Source organism: Rhinoderma darwinii, chromosome 5, assembly GCF_050947455.1.
Source record: "Rhinoderma darwinii isolate aRhiDar2 chromosome 5, aRhiDar2.hap1, whole genome shotgun sequence".
NCBI lineage: Eukaryota > Metazoa > Chordata > Amphibia > Anura > Rhinodermatidae > Rhinoderma > Rhinoderma darwinii.
This window is the reverse complement of record NC_134691.1, coordinates 318,256,616-318,280,031: the sequence shown is the minus strand read 5'-3', so window position 1 is coordinate 318,280,031 and position 23,416 is coordinate 318,256,616. Positions and strand designations below refer to the sequence as shown.

The window sequence follows — 23,416 nt, the reverse complement described above, 5'->3', positions numbered from 1 at the left end:
AGTCTAATTTACTGTATAGTATTATATTATAGAATAATAAGAAAACAGACACCTGACCTTTGGAAGGTATTGCAGTTGCACAAATTAACACTTAATTCTCTAACAATTTTTTGTAATCAGTATTGCAGCTCCAGTCTATAAGGCAGGGAAGTCTGATTCTCTCCCTTACAAATTCTGTAAGAAATGAAGCAACATTAAAAATGCAGGAACATAATAATAATAATAATAATAGTAATAATAATAATAAATAAAAAAAAACAAAAAAAAAAAAACAAGGAGAAGAAGAAGCAGCAGAAGCAGCAGCAGCGAGAAGCCCCAGCAGTGTTTCCAGAAGGAGGAGACAAGGCTCAGCGATGTGTCTCAGTGTTTTCCTAATCACTAAGCAGCAGCTCAGGTTCAGCACTGGACAGCTCCTTCCACCTTTCTTCCTGCATTACAAATGGCTGTTCCATGATTGACACAGGAGCTGCCCATACACAGCCCAAGAAAGACAAAGTATACCTATAGGAGTAGGGTGGGAGGGGGTGAGAGCTGAACGTGTTTGGTTGTGGCAAAGTGTAGTTAAATCCTTTCAGAAGCAGAGGAAGGCGGAGTATATTCCTTAAGCTCATCCAAGTACTCAATTAGCAAACAAACACAAGCCCATTGTATTGTTCTTCAATGCGCCTGGATGCCTTGATGTGCACAGTGGATGTGACAGCTCAGTGTTACCCTTGAGATGAAGATATTAGAGGGTGAAGTCCCTGGGAATTTGTGTTCTCTTTCCTCTCTGAAGACCATAGCCGAGGATGAGGATACAGACGTAAGCAGTCTAACTATAGCTTCTGTGCTAGATGGGATGTAACCTGCTCAGATCAAGGCAGTTGTCTGCATAATTCCTACTGGAAACCTGCTGGGGAAGACAGGATATTTATCTCTCTCCTGCATTTTATTTTTATTTTTTTTATTTTTTTATATCGTACCACAGGTGATCCCCTTTGGATGGAGCACAATGATACAGGATGCGACAGTCTAAGACCTGATGATCACAACTGATTAAATTCCTTTGGATCTGCAGATCACTGATGATCATGGCTTATATTATGATATTTTCAGCCTTTCTTGCCCATGTCTGTTTGCTGACAGCATCTACCCTGGACCTGGAAGGGCGTATGGCTCGCCAGGAAGAGTACAAGATAACCAGGGATAAGCAACCCATCTACAACCAGCCTGGCAGCCTGGACCATTCCTCCATGTGGATCAGGACCACGGAGAGCAGTGTTCTTGCACAAAATCTGGCTGAGGACTTGCCAAAACATGTGGCTTCTTTCCTATATACAGGGGATTCTAATGAACTCAGGCGTGCCAACTGTTCCAAAAGATATGAGCTGACTAGTCTTACTCCCACAACTACTCACCAGTCTTTGCACAACTCTGTGGATTTACTTGTTCATTCCTCCAACTTTTTAAATATGATGTTACAAAGCAATAAATCTAGAGACCACACCTTGCAGAGGGACTTGGAATGGTACAGTGCTCTCATAAGGAGTATCTTAGAAGGAGAACCAAGAATTCTTCGATCTGCTATCACTTTTAACGTGGAGCCATTGTCCCATATCCCTCAGGTGTTTCTACAGGCATCTCGAGAAGAAGACAAGATTCATCTCCAAGATCTGTCTTCTTCAGCTCATCATCTGGCTAATGCCACCCAGGAAACTGGCTGGTTCCATGCATTCAAACACAAGTGGAGGCCTCACCAGCACAAGAGGTTTTTAAATGGTGCTAAAACTTTAGACGACAGCTGGAAGAAGGGCTCCAGCTACCTTACTGACAAGAATCACATCAAGTGGTCATCACCTTTTCTAGAATGCCAACATGGAAAATACAAACCCAACTGGCTTCTTTCCCTCTCTGCTGCATTTTATGGGCTTAAGTCAAACCTTTCTCGAGAATTCAGGTAGGAAGACATTTTATAAGAAGGTAGATCTCTTGTCCTCTTGTTCTGCTATGCCATGAGACTATCCACAGGAGACATGTGGGGGGCTGTGTAATAGTACATTTTCTCATTAGTTCTAGCTTGCACCAGAATTATACCTTGATAATAAGGATACAAGTGAATCACTTCTGCAGAAGATACAGCAGTTATTTAGAAATATCTGATAGAGGCGTTCTATGAATCATGGATTTGCATAATAACAACTGCAGACTAATTAAGTTTGGTAATTACACAGGACATTGTAGAAACCTAAAATTGAATCTATTGTTCAGACAGATAACCCTCAGTAGGAACGCACGGCTTGATAATGGTGGCTGGTATATTAGTACTATGTAATTAGAGATTGTACACTGGTATTTAGGATTTTACCAGTAGTAAAAAAGATTACACTGTTCCTGAAAGCAGACACATCTCAGATTGATGGACAAACACATACACAACACACACACATACACAACAAGCACACACATACACACAGCACACATACATAACACACACACATACACAACCACACACACCACATACATACACAACACACACAACCCATACATACAAAACACACACATACACAACACACAGAACACATACATACACAACACACACACAACAAACACATACACGACACACACGCGCATACACACACACACACACACACACACACACACACACACACACAGCAACAGCCACAGCCTGCTAAATATAGCACACAAATCATAGAAATACTCTCCACCCTTTGTGTGCTGGACTGGATAGAGGCAGAGCGAGATTTGCTGTGTAAACTCATTATGACTCTCCATGATTTATTAATCATATGTTGAAGTACATACAAGAACATAATATATTAATGTGCTCTGCTCCACTAAATACTAGCATGGACCCGTGCCAGTCTATGTGGTCATAGCAATTGGCAATGAGGAAGGGTGCCAAGCAACAAGCAGTCATGTCAATGAATTGACCAATTTTATACAATGACTTGGAGTCATTTGTATTTAAGATCCTGGGATTTCTGTCATTTACTTGACCTGGGATAAACTTTATGCACTTATTAGATGCAATAAGCCAATAAAGTCAGGATTACTGTGTTTAACTACAGAAAAGGGCTTCTCAGTGAGCAGTATGGGAGTAGGCTAAAATAATGCTAGTTAGGGGATTTATTGTTGCAGATAGAAAAAACCTGCTCAAGCCTGAGATTGATATTATTGAATAGAATTAACCCCTTATCATCCCTGGCTGGAGAGCAGAGTACATTCTTTAAAGAATTGTAACATTTTATTAAGATATTAATAGTTCTGATGTTACATATAAAAGCTTCAAACCGATTGTGATGAGTTACCACAATTGTCTTTGTTGTCACTTACATTTTTGTATATGCGCAATCCATCTCCGTAATGATAAATTTCCTTCTCTCATTAGAATGTACTGAGTATCATTATGAGCGTTTGCTGTCATCTTCATTAGAAAAATTATTTCCCCATGTAAAGGTCTTTTAGGAGCAAAGTCAATAACTTGTTCGAGTACACACACACACACACACACACACACACACACACACACACACACACACACTCACATATATACAAATATATGTATATAAATTGAGTTCACCCTTGACAGTAATCCATAAGCGCTAGTTAAGTTCTGCACTTCGTAATGTGATCCTTGTTTACATCCAGAAGACCCGTTCTTAGGCTGAATTCACATGTTGCATATTTGTTGCAGATTTTGCTGCAGATTTTTGTGCCAAAGCTAGAAGTGATTTCAAAAGGAATGGGAAATATAAAGGAAGAACTTACACTTTTTCTTTCACCTGGATCCACTTCTGGCTTTGGCACAAAAATCTGCAGCAAAATCTGCAACAAATGCGTGATATTTGATTCCAGCCTAATACTTAAGGGGGAGTTCACACTGAGTTTATTGACGCGGAAACCACATCAGAAAACGTGCCAAAAAATGGGCGAAAATGCCTCCCTTTGATTTCAATGGGAGGTGGAGGCGTTTTTTTCCCGCGAGCGGAAAAACCGGCTCACGGAAAAAAGAAGGGACATGCTGTATCTTCGGGCGTTTACGCCTCTGACCCCCTGATTGACATCAATGGGAGGCAGAGAAAGCGTATTTCGTAGCATTTTTTGCCTGCAGCGCTCTTTTCCTCTTGCAAAAAACTCTGTGTGAACCCAGCCTGAATGGTTTGCTACAAGTGTATCTAGTGTAGAAAGTAATTTGTGTATTAAATGTATCACCTGTCCTGATAATTTGCTACAATGTATCAGTGTAAGTAAGGTCTTGGTTCACACCACTTTTTGGAACCAAGTTCACTATATATGCCAGGAAATTGCCCTGATGTATACATCTAATGTGCCCATAGTCTATTATTAGCCAAATGTATGATAAAAGACTTTCCTTTTGGCATACGTTTCTCCGATAAAAGTTTGTATACCTTTGTCCCAACCAAATTAAAAAGGGTAGTCAACTACACTCAATCCAACTCTATACAAAAAAAATGTATATCCATGTTATACTCCTGGGAGTCAATGGTAGACGCATGCAGCAGTCAAGGCACACAATTGCTTATATCTGGGACATACATTTGAAGGAATATTTTAAATCACTAAATCTAAAGCTGATTGGGGTATGAATGCAGACTAAATTGTATCAGGATAGAGTCCATGCTTTTAGAATAACAGTGGATTGAATAGACTATATTCAATTGTAGCAAACCATCAGCTGTGAGAAGTATCAGGTCTTAAAGGATTTTAAGCATCTGGACGTCTAACAAGAATGTTCCCAGTCAGTGACAGCAAACAGAGATCTTGAAAATGATAAAGAATTGAAACATAAAAGTTTATTAAAAGTAGCAGAACTTTTTATTATAAAATGATTTCTTTTTATTCATATAAAAGAGGAATAAGACTCTTAAATATCTAACTACCGTTAGAAGTTATACTTTTTACTACTGTAGGTATAGTATTCATCTAAAATCCATGCATTAGCAGTTTTGTCTCTAATAGATATCTACCTGTAGTGACTACAGAACTTCCAGCTGATTTATGGCATTCTTTCATTTGAAGCCTATGCGCTGATTATAGACTATTGTAGACAGGAGCCAACAGTCTGTAGTCAGTGGAGAATTGTCAGCCAGGAGCTCTTTGGTCACTGCATCCACATTTCTCAATGTATTGAATAAAAAATATCTGCTATGGCATTTAAATAAGGAAAATCCTATAAAAGCCATTTCCAAATGTTTAATACAAAGTAAAACTATTATTTAAAGGACATTTCCACTTCTTAGAATGTCAGAACCTCAGGTCAGGAAGAAGAGCATTCCTGCTCCATATTTTTGTAGATTTCTTCCGCAAGCTACAGTAGCAATCTAAGGGGCCATACTGTACCTCTATAGGACTCCAATTTCATACACTGGCACCATATTGAGGCACACAAAGAGCCTGCAGTTCTGTAGTACACAGCCATTTGGAATCTGTGTGGCGCCATACTGGCTCCGTATACACAGCTCTGTGTGCTTGATAACTTAAAGAGTCTCTGTCACCACATTATAAGTGCCCTATCTCCTACATAGTCTGATCGGCGCTGTAATATAGATAACAGCAGTGGTTTTTATTTTAAAAAACGATCATTTTTGACTAAGTTATAAACAATTTTAGATTTATGCTAATTAGTTTCTTACTATACAACTGGGCGTGTTTTTACTTTTTACCAACTGGGCATTGTAAAGAGAAGTGTATGACGCTGACCAATCAGTGACCAATCAGCGTCATACACTTCTCATTGTTCCAGCCCATTGTTACAGTGTAAGGGTATGTTCACACGCAGTGGTTTCAGACGTAATTCTGGCCGTTTACACCTCGAATTACGCCTGAAAAAATGGCACAATTACGCTTCCAAACATCTGCTCATTGCTTGCAATGGGATTTACGGTGTTCTGTTCCCACGAGGCTTAATTTTACGCGTCACTGTCAAAATACGACGCGTAAAAAGACGCCCGGGGAAAAGAAGTGCAGGACACTTATTGGGACGTTTTTGGAGCAATTTTTCATTGACTCCATTGAAAACAGCTCCATATTTTCAGACGTATTTTGCTAAGCGAACATACCCAAAGGGTATGTTCACACGACAGCGTCCGTAACGGCTGAAATTACGGGGATGTTTCCGCCTGAAAGCATCCCCGTAATTTCAGCCGTAACAGCATGTGCAGGCGCTTGAACACCGCGTCCATTACGGACGTAATTGGCCCTGCTTTTCATTGGAGTCAATGAATAACGGCTCCAATTATGCCCCAAGAAGTGACAAGTCACTTCTTTGATGCGGGCGTCTATTTACGCGTCGTCATTTGACAGCGGCGCGTAAATATACGCCTCGTGTGAACAGACAAACGTCTGCCCATTGCTTTCAATGGGCAGATGTTTGTCAACGCTTTCAAGCCGCATTTTTCGGACTTAATTCGGGGCAAAAACGCCCGAATTACGTCCATAATTAGTGTGTGTGAACATACCCTTATTGTGCAGTGAAATAAGCTGGGCTGGAACAATGAGAAGTGTATGATGCTGATTGATCACTGATTGGTCAGCCTCATACACTTCTCTGTACAACGCAGAGTAGGTAAAAAGTAAAAACACGCCCAGTTGTCTATTAAGAAACTAATTAGCATAAATCTAAAATTGTTTATAACTTGGTCAAAAATGATCGTTTTTCAAAATAAAAACCACTACTGTTATCTATATTACAGCGCCGATCACATTATGTAGTAGATAGGGCACTTATAATGTGCCCTATCTACTACTATTAAGTTGGCTCCAATGGTGGATCTCCACTTTTACTTTCTAAAATCCAAGACGGTGTTTGCTGAATATAGATATATTTTATCTTCACCATGAACTTTATGTTGAACAAGAGCTTATTTTTAGGGATGTTATCATAAGTAGTATATAAGGGTAAAGGTTGGAGGATGAGGCAAATTGAATAAAGCGATAAAACCATTGAGAAACTAGAAGTGCATGTCACACAAATACAATGAAAATATGGCGCACTGAGTTTCTCTTCTTTTAGCAACATAGTATACATGGAATATTATGAGCGCATGTATATAGTCTAAGGTGTGCAGGAACATTGTTTCTTCTATTTGTTGAGTATTATTACAGCTTGATTACCCTTGTTTTTAAGCCTTTATTTAGGGCGGATTTGCACGAACGCGATATACGTCCGTGCCACCCGCGTGTTTTTCATGCGGGTCGCACGGATCTATGCTAGTCTATGGGGCAGTGCAGACTGTCCGTGATTTTTACGCAGCGTGAGTCCGCTGTTTAAAACTCACGACAGGTCCTATTTTTCTGCATTTTTCGCACATCACGCACCCATTGAAGTCAATGGGTGTGTGAAAATCTTGAGAAAGGCCCATGCTCGGGCTGAAACGTTGCACTGCCAATGGGTGAATAAAAATGCAGTTTTTCCACTTGAAAACCATCTGCTGTGGAGTGCTGCCTTCCTTTGTTTTTCTATATATGGAACCAGTGATCGGGGTCCAAAGGCTTGCACCCAAAGAATTCCAAATAAGGCTATGAGCCTATAAGTGCTGCTCTCCTTGTGTTTCCTGTGTAAACTGGGAGACGTAGTGCCAACATGATGGAAATGTATGGGGACGAGCGATTGTAGTAACAATCGCTCATCTCCAAATATAGCTCCTGGTGAACCAAGCAAACGAGGCTGTCTCGTTGATCGGCGCTCGTTTTTAGAGCCTGCATTAGCCGGTGTAAAAGGACCCTTAGGGCTTGTCCGCACGTAACGGAATTGCTGCAGAAAATTTCTGCAGCAATTCCGCAGAAACTAGCTGTAATTGCGCTGCGGAAACCGCATCATTTTCTGCGTTTTTTACTGCTGGGAGATGGTGACATCTCTTCTGAAAAACGCAGCAATTCAGTCCACTTTCCGCAGCAGGAAAATACGCACTGCAGGTGAATTTTTGTAAAGAAATTTTATGCAGCGTCTGAATGAGATTTGTTAAATCTCATCCACTTTGCTGCTACTGTATTCTGCTGCGGATTTTCCGTCCGCAATTCCGGATGGAAAATATGCATCAATTCCACTACGTGCGAACGAGGCTTTAGAGTGGTTTTCTGGTTTTATATTTATATTTAAAAAAAGCCTAAACATTATATAATAAAAAGTTCCGTAACTTTTTAATAAACTTTGTGTTTCAATTTCTCACCACTTGCAAGATTTCTACTTGATGCCAGTGAATGGGGACATTCTTTTAAATCCAGATGTTTAAAACCCATACATACCTTATACTTCTCACAACTAAGGGTTTGTAACAGTGTATCTAGTCAACTAATTCTCCGTGAGCTAAACACAAACTCTCTCCTGTACTGATAGTTTTCTACAATGTATCATTGTAGAAGAAATGTTTCTGTCTGGAGTCCAGGCTGTTTAGCACACAGAGGATTACATAGAAGTATTAGGTCAACATGGGTTTTCAGCCTCTGGGTGTAAAAAATAAAGTTCCTATTCACTGACATAAAACAGAGATTTTGAAAATGGTAAGCTTTAAGTAAAGCTGGAAATCCCTTTTACATTATAGCATCATCCATGTTTATTATGTTATCATTTAGTTGTTTGTTATGTTTGTTATCATTCTGTTATGGCGCAGGAAGGCTGCATTTACTTACAATTTTTTTTTTCTTGTAAACCCAAAGAAACCAATCTACAATAATTCTGATAGAAAAACAAGAATGTTCTTGTTTTTCTTCACAATACATTGCTAGACAAGCATATCGGACTCATGATACTCAGTATTTACCCTAAGGCCTTATGCATACGAACGTGTGTGCTTTGTGTGCGCAAAAAACGCAGCCTTTTTGTGCGTTGCAGTACCGTGTGTCATCTGTATTTGGTGCGTGGCTGCGTGATTTTCGCGCATATGGCATCGTTATTACACTGTTTTTATGTTTAGAAACAGAAATGAAGGATGTGGTTTTATTTTTCCCTTCATTTCTTTAACAACTGTAGCGCGAATCACGGAAGTGCGTCCGTGTGCCGCGCGTGATTTTCACGCACCCATTGACATCAATGGGTGCGTGATGCGCAAAAAAACGCTCAACTATAGGACATGTTGTGAGTTTTACGCAGCGGACACACGATGCGTGAAAATCACGGACTGTCTGAACGACCCGATTGAGTTACATAGGTCCGTGCGACGCGCTTCATTTTCACGCGCGTATCACGTACGTTAAATACGCTCGTGTGAATAAGGCCTAAGAGCTATTAAAACAAGTGCATATCCACTAGGAAAAACATCTTCCTTCAAGTGGCTTCTCAAAATTCAGCTTCAGGTGAGGTTTTCTTCTGGTGGACCTCGTATATTCTGTTGTGACATGACTCATCCTGTCAGAACTTAGATGCACTGGAATATTCAGTGGCCCTTTGCTGAGTAGCCGAACCTTACAAATTATATTACTATACTAGAGCACAAGTTATTTCATTTAGTCATTTATACTATGTCCTCACAGTAGTCCATAAAAAGGCTGAAAACTGCAAGTCATAGACTACATATCATAAAAGAGCTCTCATAGTCTTCTGGTACTTCTTTATTGTACAATAAATTCAGAACATTTAGGGTATGTTCACACGACAGCGTCCGTAACGGCTGAAATTACGGGGATGTTTTCAGGAGGAAACATCCCCGTAATTTCAGCCGTACCGGCATGTGCAGGCGCTTGAACGCCGCGTCAGTTACGGACGTAATTGGCGCTGCTATTCATTGGAGTCAATGAATAACGGCTCCAATTACGCCCCCAGAAGTGACAGGTCACTTCTTTGACGCGGGCGTCTATTTACGCGCCGTCATTTGACAGCGGCGCGTAAATATACGCCTCGTGTGAACAGACAAACGTCAGCCCATTGCTTTCAATGGGCAGATGTTTGTCAACGCTATTGAGGCGCATTTTTCGGACGTAATTCGGGGCGAGAACGCCCGAATTACGTCCGTAATTAGTGCGTGTGAACATACCCTTATGGTGATCGGTGTATGGCGTAAAAGCAAAAATATAATAAAAACTACACCAGAATTGCTTTTTCTTTGCATTTTTGACCAATTAATAATAACAATAATAATAATAATAGTTATTATTATTACTATTATTATTACTATAATTGTTATTATATAACATTATAAAATAAATGCTAATGTATATGTACCAAAAAAGAATTCATGTAAATAAAGCACAACTTGTACTACAAAAACAAAGCCTCACACAGCTACATAGACCAAAAAATAAAACGTTATGAACAGCAGAAAGTAAAAAATACAAAATAATAAAAATTTTAATATATTCAAGGGTTTAATGTATCTCTTCTCATTGGTCTCTTTCACACTGAGAATATAAAGATCTGTTTATGCTGAAAAGTTTTGGTACTTGCTGAATGTTTTTGAATGATCATTTCTGATCAATATTTCTGTACAGTCATTACTGATTGGCTCTATGCTATATTGTATGGAAATTACTTCAGTACAACACTACTACCGTATATAAATAGTTAAAGGTTTAAAATGTTACAAAGTAAAAACACAAAGCCATGGTGAAACATTTTTATTGGAAACTTTTCTCAGATAACAAGTGGTCTTGTTACCTATAGTGAACTATACATGTCATTCGTAAAGTGCGTTCTACAAACATGAAAAGGTTGTCTGGGATTAGTAAAGGGTCTCCTTTTTTTCCCCAGTAGCAGCGCCACTCTTGTCATTGGGCTGTGTCTGGTATTGCAGCTCATTCCTTAACTTGGGTTGAGCTGCAATACAAAGCGCAGCCCACGAAGCAGAGTAGTGCTGTTTCTGGGGAAGGGGGGGGGGGAGAAAGCAGACACATTTTTCCAATGCTGAAGAACCCCTTTAACTCTGATTAGTTGCTATAGTGAACACAGCCTTTTTCTTCCTAAGTGTAGGTGCACATGCAGTGGAAATATTTGCTGCAAATCTGCCTAAGTAACATGTTGATTCTGCAGCGGGTATTACTGCAGATTTCACCCCATCATTAAAAATCTGCACCGCCGCTCAATGTCCATGCGGAAAGATTTTGTAGAAGGAAGATAAGATTTGTTCAAATCTCTAGTACTCGACTGGTACTATCTCCAGCTGCAGATTTTCCGTCCGCAAATCCGGAGCATCCAGCATTTCCACTATGAGTGCACTTATTTTAACACCCCAAGACTCATTTTATTATTGTATACTGTATATATATATATATAAATTATTACAAATATCGCTATTACTAATAGCTTACAGAGAAAAGTCTTTAAAAAACACATTTTCCTTCTAAGGAATGTAATTATAGCGACTGACAATAATGGGGTTGAATCCGCAGAATTCCTCGTAACCGTATTCTATTCACCTATTGCATCTGACGGTTGCTAGCTGTAAAGTATGTTTCTATTTAATGAGCAAAAGCTATGTTTATTGTGATGTTGGTTTTTATGATCCGCATTTCATTATGCTGCACTATAGAAATTCCTGACATCTCAGATGGACGAACAAGACCAATGACAATGACTGAGAACAGCTCCCACGACAACTACAGAATTACTGATTCTGGATACACATTTATAACCCCACTAACACGATCCTTTCCATTACCTATGTACTTACATCAGTATTTACTTTTCAAAACTTCACAAAAGACTTGATGCACTGGGGCCGCACAGAAAGTTCTTTGCTCTGATCATTATGCTTTTCCATTGTATTATTAGTATTATTATCGTGCCATATATAGTGTTTTCAGGGAGATGTTATATTGATATCACATCATTAGCCAGATTAGTGATTAATCTTCACGTCTATCCTTGCCTTGAGGGCATGCCCAGAAGTGGCGGAGTTCTTCCGCCACTGTCCGCATCAATGCCGCACAGAATCTGCGTTGCCGATTCTGTTGCGGCTTTGCCTAAAATGGGCATTAAATTGATGCGGACTAGCCGTAGTGTATTGAGGGGAAGAGAGCTTCCCTTCTCTCTATCACTGCAGGATAGAGAGAAGGGACAGCCCTTTCCCTAGTAAAAGTAAAAAGAAATTCATACTTACCCGGCCGTTGTCTTGGTGACGCGTCCCTCTTTCGCCATCCAGCCCGACCTCCCTGGATGACGCGGCAGTCCATGTGACCGCTGCAGCCTGTGATTGGCCTGTGATTGGCTGCAGCCGTCACTTGGACTGAAACGTCATCCCGGGAGGCCGGACTGGAGGAAGAAGCAGGGAGTTCTATGAGTAAGTATGAACTTCCATTTTTTTTACAGGTTGATGTATATTGTGATCGGAAGTCACTGTCCAGGGTGCTGAAACAGTTACTGCTGATTGCTTAACTCTTTCAGCACCCTGGACAGTGACTATTAACTGACGTCGCCTAGCAACGCTCCCATAATTACGCGTGCACACACATAGTCACCCGTAATTATGGGTGCACACACGTAGTCATCCGTAATTACGGGAGCCCCATTGACTTCCTCAGTCTGGCTGTAGACCTAGAAATACATAGGTACAACCAGAATGAAGAAATGTCATGTTCGTAAAACCAATACACTCCGCAGCACACATAACATCTACATAACATCTGCGGACTTTATTGCGGAATTTTGAATCTCCATTGAAGTCAATGGAGAAATTCCGCAATGAGTCCGCAACAAGTCCGCTACACGTCCGCAACAACCAGTGTATGCTGCGGACACCAAATTCGGCACCGCAGCCTATGCTCCGCAGCGGAATTGTCCGCAACGTGTAAACGAACCCTACTAAAAAGCTGTGGAAGGCAATGGAGAAACGTGTACGCTGCAGATTTCCGCTGCGGACTGTCCGCAGCGGAATTCCGCCACGTCTGGTCATGCCCTTAGGCTTACCAAAACCAAAGTATTGGACCTCACACACACTTTTAACCCCTCAAAAACAGCTTACTACTAAGCTTTGCATGCAGTATGTTGGTGCAATGTGTTTGACACTTTATATTTTTACTATATGTAAGGCTTTATTTGCATTGATATTTTCTTTATTTAGGGTTATGATAAAAAAATAGTTCAGTCTGCAGGAATATTCTTGCTGTAAAAAATTTTTTTTTAAGGCAATGGGATATGTCAAAAATAATCGGGATGAGCAGACGTAGATTTGCATCAAGTTTTGCACTATTTCCACCAATTCTACCGGCCCAAACTATGTCTTGTTAGAGACAACGCTCACTTTTTTCGCATCATTTTCCAAATTTAGTGAGCAACAACAAAATGTACGACTTTTGCCGCTGAAATGTTGCATTTTGTGACATTTTAGTGAAACAGTTTATGCCAAACACTTGTGTAAACTGCTTTGTAATTGAGGGTCACTGAGTATCAGGATGCAAACAGGAACCTTTGCAGGTTACAACTATGTTTTACCAAAGTTGCTCAGGCTCCAGGTAATCAGAGGAGGTGCCTTAAAGAGGCTCTGTCACCAGATTTTGCAACCCCTATCTGCTATTGCAGCAGATAGGCGCTGCAATGTAGATTACAGTAACGTTTTGTTTTTTTTTAAAAACGAGCATTTTTTGCCATGTTATGACTATTTTTGTATTAATGCAAATGAGGCTTGCAAAAGTACAACTGGGCGTGTTTACAGTAAAAGTACAACTGGGCGTGTATTAGGTGCGTACATCGGGGCGTTTTTACTTCTTTTACTAGCTGGGCGTTAGGAATGGGAGTGTATGATGCTGACGAATCAGCATCATCCACTTCTGTTCGTTAACACCCAGCTTCTGGCAGTGCAGACACACAGCGTGTTCTCGAGAGATCACGCTGTGACGTCACTCACTTCCTGCCCCAGGTCCTGCATCGTGTCGGCCACATCGGCACCAGAGGCTACAGTTGATTCTGCAGCAGCATCAGCGTTTGCAGGTAAGTAGCTACATCGACTTACCTGCAAACGCCGATGCTGCTGCAGAATCAACTGTAGCCTCTGGTGCCGATGTGTCCTCGCTCGTCCGACACGATGCAGGACCTGGGGCAGGAAGTGACGTCACAGCGTGATCTCTCGAACACGCTGTGTGTCTGCACTGCCAGAAGCTGGGCGTTCTGAAGAGAAGTGGATGATACTTCTATACACAACGCCCAGCTAGTAAAAGTAGTAAACACGCCCCGATGTAACGAACACAATACACTCCCAGTTGGCCTTTTACTTTAAACACGCCCAGTTGGACTTTAGCAAGCCTCATTTGCATAAATACAAAAATGGTCATAACTTGGCCAAAAATGCTTGTTTTTTAAAAATAAAAACGTTACTGTAATCTACATTGCAGCGCCGATCTGCTGCAATAGCAGATAGGGGTTGCAAAATCTGGTGACAGAGCCTCTTTAAGTAGGCCAGGAGCAACAGGGATTGAATAAGGATTAGAAATGAACATGTGCTGGTCCTTTAAGAGGTGGCCAGGGAGCGTGTGCGCACCCTAAGGCCTCATGCACACGACCATAGCCGTGTGCACGGCCGTGATTTTCGGGTCGGCCGGCTGCGGACTGTCAGCCGCGGGCCGCCCGCAAATCGTAGGACATGCACATGGCCGCCGTCATTGTTTTCAATTAGCCCGGACCGCAGAAGACGGCCGTAATAGGACATGCCCGTTCTTTCTGCGGTGCGGGTTCCCGGGCCGTGCAAAGACCGCAAAAACTACGGTCGTGTGCATGGCCCCATAGAAATTAATGGGGCCGCAATTCTCCCGTGGATTTTCGGGGGAATTGCGGCCGCAAAAACACGTTCGTGTGAATGTGGCCTTACGCAGATGCGCCCTCGAGCAGAAGGAGAGGCAGGATGGAGATGTCGACAGCCATGTCAGCATTTTTTAATTCTGCGTTAATAGACGAAGATCCCCTATTCAGGACCCTTATCTTTTTTACAGAGTAGAGAGCGACAACAAGTAGCATATCTTGTTCTGGGGGACCCGACTCGTATGACGGATAGTACATTGCTTTCAAGGTGCAATGCTTCATTTCCCCTCTGGTGGTGCTGCAGATAAATTGATCAACTGCCAAGTTCCTGCACAAACTACACCTGAGTATCTTCTGATCCGTTTTGTAATGGAAATGTTCACAGCAGACACGGAAAAATGCCCACCGTCCTCCACCACCTACACTGATATATTATAGAACCGCATTAACAGCAATTCCCACATTTTCTAATATATACTTATCATTAGATAAACTGGAGCCGAGCTCAAATTCCCCACTGTTGTCTTGTGAATTAGTCAGCAGAATGCAGGTGCCATTTATAGCAGCCTGTATTTTGCCTTGGGAGCTGCAGGCACCGGCTATCATAAAACACGGGTTGACAGGAAAGCCACAGGGAATGTTAAATTCCCTTATAGCTTCCCTGCCTCATTACTGGAATGTGAACGCTTGTAATGGATGTGATGTCTATTATAAGGCTATTATAAAGAATTTCTCTTTATGCTGGTCTATAATATACAGTATATGAGTAAGTTTACTGATGGAAAACATATACTGATTCTACAGGAACATAATATAAGCAGTATCTCAAATGTGGTCTCTGAATGTCATATCCTATGTATTTCCTGACCGATATTCCAGGATGTTTTTACATCTAGATATTTATTTTTCCATCATATGTAATATCTGAGATATAAAGTATGAGATAAATGGGTTATATAATCAGTTTATCCATTGATTCTGCCCATGACAGAGAAATGATTATTGGCAAATCCAATTCTATTCATTTCAAATGATGTTTTGACCTCCAACTGTCCTTGAAAGTCATTGGAAATAAGATGCTTGGTATTACATGGTGGAGAACGCTAAGCTTCTGTAATTTTTTTTCCTCACCTTTGCAGTATGTCTCCTACTCCATCACAGAAGATGAATCATTGAAATTATATCTTTAACCATTTACTGTGCACGCCGTAAGTGCCTGAAATTCCCTAATGTCTAATATATTGCAGTCGCTTCAAGCACGGAGAGACTAAATTTCGAGATGCCTGATTTTCTGCACAAGTTGATTTATGAGCTCTTGGCGTATCCACGTTTAGAAGACCTTTACTTTATTGTGAGTTGTATATTTTTTATTCCATCCAAGAAAGTAATGCAGTGTGCACAAGGAAATTCTGATTTCATTATAAGAGTGCGAGCGCGTTCCAGCTGTCACCAAGCTGCCTCAGTGCTGAATAGTGCCTGGAATAGGAAATCTTTATCTCATTACACAAGACTTAATACAACAAATAATGCTTAAACCAATAAAGCAAGCAACTTAAATAGGGACATTTAACATAAACACCGAAGCCATGCATCAAGCCTGACTCTTCCTTACAGTGGTTGTTGTGGAAAAAATAAATTAGTAAAATAACACATTATAATGAATAATCTTATTGTCACGGGGCCAACAAAGGATGGTGTCGGCACTCTGTATTAGCAACAGACTTGGCGTGGAGCTAAACTGGGGTGCGGAGTCTAAGAGATTGCTAGGTTTTCACAATTATAGAGCTGTGGACTTGGCCACTAGAATTACCAGGTCACTACCCCCAGAGTACTCTCCATTGGCAACAGCTGACGTGAACAGGCGAGACATAATAACAGAAGCCTAGGTGCAGTGCCCGTACTAGCGAAGGTCAGGGCAAGCGGCAGATGGTCACTCAAGGTTAGCAAAGCCAGAGATCAGGGCAGGCGGCAGACAGTCATCATGATAATCAGGCAAAGGTCAGGACAGGTGACAGAAAGTACAAGGTCAAGTTCAAGTAGGGTCGGCAACAGATAATCCAATAGAATGAGCAGAACTAGCAAGATAGACAATGAAAACGGATGGATCAGGCCTAGAGCAGAGGGGGAGGGTATCTTTTGTACCCTGGAAAAGCTGGGGGAATTGGGGCACGCTGAACTTTTAAAAAGGTAAGACACAGCAGAGGTAGAGCCAGAAGGAGACTGCCGGCAGCATGGAATGCCAGAGTGGACCAGGAGAAGAGTAAATTGTCGTCCAGGAGATGAGTCGGACTTCAGGAACGGCGGGGAGCAGCCATTATACTTATTCGTTTTAAATACATGTACATGGCAGAGCCATGCGTATGGAGCCTGTATGCCGGAACATGGAGTCCATGTGGAGCCCTATTGTACAACCCGGAACTTGTATAGAGCCAAAACATGGCTGTGTGCATGAATCATTCGATTTTTAACAATTAAACATATAAACTTGATCATGTACTTTTTTTTCCCAAATCTGTTTTTATTTTGCGATTATGCATTTTGTATTTTATTTTTAATTACATGATTATCGGGGGTGGTCATCTTGCCTGAGCTGCTGCTCTGAGCTGTGAACAGCAAATACAGAGATATGCTTTACAGCAAACACCTGGACATACAATAAGAAACCTTGACGACTCATTGACTTCTATGGAAGAGTGTTGTGGTCATGTTCTCTGACATCTGCATTAGTCACAGTGAAGAGAGGGGGAGGGAGGAGGTGGAGGTGAGCTGCCCCCATCACCTATTGTAAATAGTTGAAATCTTGTGTTATCTGCCTCTAGCTTTATAATAGAGGTGTTACCTTACGCTATAATCCTGCCTGTGAGGATAATGACATGATTGCTGAAAGGTGATCTCTACAGAACAGGAAGTGTCAGCCTATTGTGGGTGCTATCATCTTTTCTTCTGTGGTCAGCGACCCTGGTGGTACCTGCCAACATATAAGATCTTTAGTTTTGACAACATGTCCAGGCTGCTGCTTAACAACAACACCACCGACTCAAAGGGGTATTCCCAACATAGACATTTATTGCATATCCATTGCTTGTTTGGCTGTTTCTGTAACTCCCATTGACTCCCATTGAGCCGCGTGGCCCTCTCTCCACTATTCTCTGCCTAAAATGGTGGAGCCACAAGTGCCCCAGGCAAAACGGGGGACAAGGGATCCCTGATCTCGATCTAGGTGCGGGTCCCAGAGCTGGAACCCTTATCTATCAAACATTTATGGCCTATTCTGTGGATACGCCATAAATGTCTAAGTTGGGAATACTCCTATAAAGAAAACCTACCTGAAAAAGAAAACCAAGACCCAACGCACAGTTACAGGTCCAAAGCCTGAGGTCTAACTACTGAGAGATTCTGATGACATGTCCCTTTACGATTGTTGTCAGATGCTTTTCGGTCATGAAGACCTTGTGTGGATCCATATAGCCAAATACAGCACTATCTACATCCTTCTCGACCTAAATAGTGGCCGCTATATGTTTAAGTGTGAGGATATTGATGTATTTGGTCTTAAAAATTCACACAAGGTCTTCACACAGGAAATGTTGTCACATAACCCGGCAGTAGGCTTTGGGCCTGTAACTTCAACCAATTATATTTCAGCATGAAAGTAATATATTAACAAAAATGCTTAATGTCAACAAAAGGACTTTTTTTGGTAGGTCTCCTTTACAGATACAGGCTGTTAAAATATTGATGTTTTAGTGGCTATGGAGGAATGGGGGTGCAGGAGGAAACGGTAGATCTCAGGGCCAAGCAGTTTTTGAGGGTCTAGATCTACTTAGGTGCACTTTGTCAAATTGTTTTCTTTTTATTAGATTTATGTTGGATTGAGCATTGATCCCGCCTGATTACCACGTGAAGAAAAAATTTCATACTGAGCGATGGTCTGAACCCCAGTTCTAGGTACCTCTTTAAAGTGTACACTATATGTTAATTACTGTGCCTCTCAGCCTTGTTGGCACCACCGAGTCGCAGCTGCCAAGCATGCACAGTAGTTAACATATAGTTCATGCTCTGAACAGGCCCCAGTAACTAGAGTTCAGAGCACTAATCAGTGGGTGTAGTAGCACCGCTGATCTCTTTACTGCTGATCATCTAATAAAGGCTCATACTTCAATGAATCTGTCCTGGTAACATTTTCCCTTTAAAAAGTTTGTGAAAGATACAAGAACAACTGAGAGCGCTCAGTTATGGCACATTTTGAGTTTACAGCTCCTGTGCAGACCTATACGTCTTCATGGTTACAGACTACAAACAACCCCTGTGTAGTCTGATCCAACAGTCATCATACTTCTTGCTAATTTACCAAACGTACTGTATGATTCCTCCTTTTTTTCAACCCTTTTAACCATATGAACTGGATGTTCACATGTATTTTTTAACCACACTAGCTATGTACCATATGTAACTATGTACGTTTCCAATGACCCATTGGTATTTTCTGTACCTAATACTAGATATACCTGTACTACATGCTGTTCAGAATCCTCCCTAGTGACTCAATTGGATATGTCGGGTGAAGTCTCTGATCATCCAGTACTATGTTTATTCTCTTGCTGCCTGTAAACCATTAGCACGTTTGATGTCTTGTATTATGTTGTTGATGGCAATGGTACCAAGAGGAACATTACATTTGCTGTTGAGTAAAAAAATGGAAGTCGAATGCAATGTATAGTACTTTATAAGCAGCCATTACAGGCAACCAAACACAGACATGAGATAATATAGATATGTGACAAGTGAACATAGAAGGTTAAAAATATAATGTATAATGTATTGAAGAATTACTGTCACCTCTTCTGACATGTCTATTTTAGTCAATACTTGTATTTCCCATGAAATAACAATTCTAGAACACATTTTATTAGAGCTCTGAATTGTGCCATTCCTCTGTAATTCCTCCTAGAAATTTATGAATAAATTGACAACTGGGTGTTACCATTCTTCTTATCAAATGGGTGTGTCCCTACTGTCAGCAGTGATTGGACATTGTCAATCTGCATAGGGACACACCCCCAACAGGTAACCCCCAGTTGTCAATTTATGTACTTTTCTAGCAGAAATAACAGAGGAACGGCACAATGTAGAGTTATAAGAAAATATGTTCCAGAATTTGTTATTTCATGGGGAATACAATTATTTACTAAAACAGACATGTCGGAAGAGCTGACAGGTCCTCTTTAAGAAATATTTTAGAGATGGCATTTACTGACCAATGAGTATTTAGCTATCTGGAGATAAGAGCCCATGTTATTTCACTGCGGCTTAGGCAATGTCATAAGAATGCAGCACCTGTTAAAAGGTGAACGTGGAATGAATTTCATGAGTATTTGGTTTTGTTCGTTGCTTTGACACTGACACATTCAGATGGGAACAATAGGATTTCCTATCTACATAGTTATTAGAACACAGTGCAGACACTTACCTTTCTACCATGATTGATTTCTTCTGTCAAGATCAACAGGGGGTTCCAGTTATTTAATTAGATTTTCAGAGTAAGGGACATGTTTGCAAATGAGCTTAGGCTGTAAATATCCCCGAAGTCAGCTGGGTAGCTGATATCTAGAGCTGAATAGTGTAATCGCACCGCAAGGTCAGCCATTTTAAAGTAACCGTGATCCTTATTCATCCATTAGGGAAGCAGTGAAGAGAGAAGAAGCTTAACTAAGTTTCTTTATATGAAAGCAATGATTATCTGGGATGATCACTGTCATTTACCTGAATGGTATAGAAAATAGTAATAAATGGCATATTCTGACCTTCATCCCATCAGAAGTATCTGGCAATAAATATTACGCATATGACTGTTTATAGTTGGCGTATTATTTTCTTATATAGAGCTACATATGTGACATCCAAATCTTATCTGAGGTTCTTGTAGATATCACAGGGCAGAGGCCGACACAGACTGCAGGGAGCCCCTGTGCAAAAAATGTGCCCGGGCCCCCCATAACCTAACTATGCCGGCGCACATATAAAACTATACAAATCTATATTGCACATTTTATTTCTAGTTTAGAACACAGGTAACAAACATAAATAATGCAAATGATCTCCATATTTAACAACTGGGTATAACACGAAGATCTCATGTTACTAACTTATAACGACTTTATCTTGCTCACTTATCAAGAAGGACTAACTTGCAATAGTTCACCTATAGGAATTCAATAGTGCTGAACCGAGGTGATGATAGAAAAGTTACATTTTTTTATTTTTTTTAAATTCTTGCAATTCTAATGATCAATACACTAGTATAAGTAAACTTACTTTATACAGCGAAATACTATAACCAAAGTAGTAAACCAATAATAAAATAAGTGTGTTTGTGGTGGTGAAGTGGGGTTGGCACCCCATATAGTGCTTGAGGAGGCAACTGCAGTGTGGTGACCACACAGTGAGGGAAAACTTTAAAGGGGTTTGCCCATCTTGGACATTGATGGCATATCCACAGGATATGCCATAAATACCTGATAGATGCGGATCCCACCTCTGGGATCTGCACCTATCTCTAGAATGGGGCCCCCTAAACCCTGTTTTGCATTTCTCGGCTCCCGCTGCTTTCCGGCCACATCGTGATTAGATGGTCGGGAGTTATGAAAACAGCAGAGCTCGCTGATCTATGCTGTTTCTGTAACTCCTATAGAAGTGAATGGAAGTTATGGAAGCAGCGTAACTGCCGTGCTACGCTGCTTCCATAACTGCCATTCCCTTCTATGGGAGTTACAGAAACAGCGTAGCACAGTGAGCTTTGCTGTTTTCGTCACTCCCAACTATCTAATCAGGAAGTGGCCAGGAAGCAGTAGGAGCCACACAGTAAAAGCACCGGCAAGCTCAGGGGGCGGAGATAGAAGAACCCTAACACTGATTGACTGAGAGGCTCAGCCAACCAGTATTAGGCTTAATTTCAGCAGCACCGCTATCCCGGATCAATAACTAGTCCGAAGATAGCGATGCTGCTTGCTACGTGCTGCGTGCTCTATCTGGTGGTCTTGGTCACTGTCAGATGTTGCACTGCATCTGACAGTGATGCTGGTTACTAGGTGATGAAGACCACCAGACAGAGCAAGCCTTGCCAGGGCCCTCCCCTCCTAATATATTTTCTAAGTACTAGATCGGCGCGGCGGCGCAGCAGACGGATGGCGCCACCTCCCACCATATGCACTTTCGCCATCTCACAGATCGTGCCCCCTTCCTTAACATATGTTATTGATGGCATCAATAACATATGTGAAGGAAAGGGGCCCGATCTGTGAGTCGGCAAGAGTGTATATGAATGGAAGGGGCCAACCCTCCGTGTGCCCCACAGCCGTGCCGATCTATGCGCACAGCATTTAGGGCAGCTGGGCGGGCCCCCATCCCTTCCTGGCCACTGTGCAGCCAAACAGGCTGCACCGGCGATATGTCCGCCACTGTCACAGGGACCTTTCCTCATTCTCCATGTAAATAAATGGAGGATGAATAAATGACAGCCCCTAGGGACTGATCATTTTTTTCCCCGGACGGACGGAGTGTCCCCTTGTCTTTTGAAAGGATTTGACATGTAACAGGTTTTTAACTTATTTTTGTATGGGCCATTTATTTACTTATACACATAGTCATGTGTTTTTAAGGATAAATAAAACAAATTATTTTCTACCATGTAACAGATGAAATGTGTTTGGCATACGCGTCTGTGTGTGCTTTTTTAATCGTCAATATATGTGTCAACAGATTTTGCTTTGGGAGTCTCTGCTATATCATACTGTTCTGTGCTGACCATATGGCGTTTAGTTAGATCTGTGTTCCTGTTCAAAGACAAAAATAATTCATATGTTTAGTTTTGTTGATGAACTGTACCCTGAGTCAAGTCTAACTTTAAAAGAAAATGGATTATAAACTGAAGAACAAATTCTGGGCTTATTTTGGAAGTTTGGCATACACTCCCCCATAGAGTCGTACAACCATTAGGTGTTCATTGGCTGGCAAATAGAAGAATGCTTGCAAGTCTTTATGTCAATGAACAGCATGGAGGAGGAAGGAATAGGCCCACTGTCAATGACTTGGATCTTTGTAAAAGTTAAAATGTCTTTCTCATCACCAAATAACTCTATATTATGCTCTCTAGAGGCTCATACACATGGATAGGACTAGGCGCCAACTTTTAGGACTGGGAACTGATCTGTGAGCTTTAGCATGGTCTTTAAGTTCTTAAATTAATGGTTTATAGAACCCCATAAAGTACAAAAAAGTTTTGTACACATGGGCATATATACCACATAGGTAGCTCATCCGGTTGCATTTGGATCCTCGGAGAGAAGATGCCCAGTCCTGGTTGGCACCATCCTGCTTGCTATTGGATAGTGGGAACCTATTCAGGGCTCCCCTCTCCAGGGGAATTGCATTTTTAGGGTGGGAATTGGCCCAAGGGTTATGGAGGGGGAAACAAACACCTGGCCTTTCTGACCTTGATGTAAAAATCCAGCTCCATATTGGGGTGACTTTCTTTGCAATAGGCCCCCCTGTTTTCTATGTAGATCACAGTTTGTACACAAAGTAATATTTTGAGCAACATTACTTCCATACAAAACTCGTCATTTGCTCCTTCTTTAGAATGAAAACCTGAAGTTATGGAGAATTATGGACTTGTTAAAGGTCCTTTACTATGATTTGATGTTAAATAAGTTTTTTTTGTAAGTAAAGTCTAATCAC

The 23,416-nt window shown here is 41.2% G+C and overlaps 1 protein-coding gene across 2 annotated transcripts in view; it reads left to right on the top strand.

Moving 5' to 3' along the window:
* Window positions 1-376: 376 nt before the first annotated feature.
* GPR158 (G protein-coupled receptor 158) overlaps window positions 377-23,416 on the top strand; it is a 195,534-nt gene continuing 172,494 nt past the window's right edge. The window contains exons 1-2 of one of the 2 annotated variants that reach the window (XM_075827531.1): window positions 377-802; window positions 968-1,936. In XM_075827531.1, coding sequence (XP_075683646.1) covers window positions 1,065-1,936 — 872 coding nt within the window. In that variant the 5' untranslated portion in view covers window positions 377-802; window positions 968-1,064. Of the gene's footprint in view, window positions 1,937-23,416 lie in introns of both variants that reach the window. The other variant, XM_075827530.1, reaches the window with a different exon arrangement.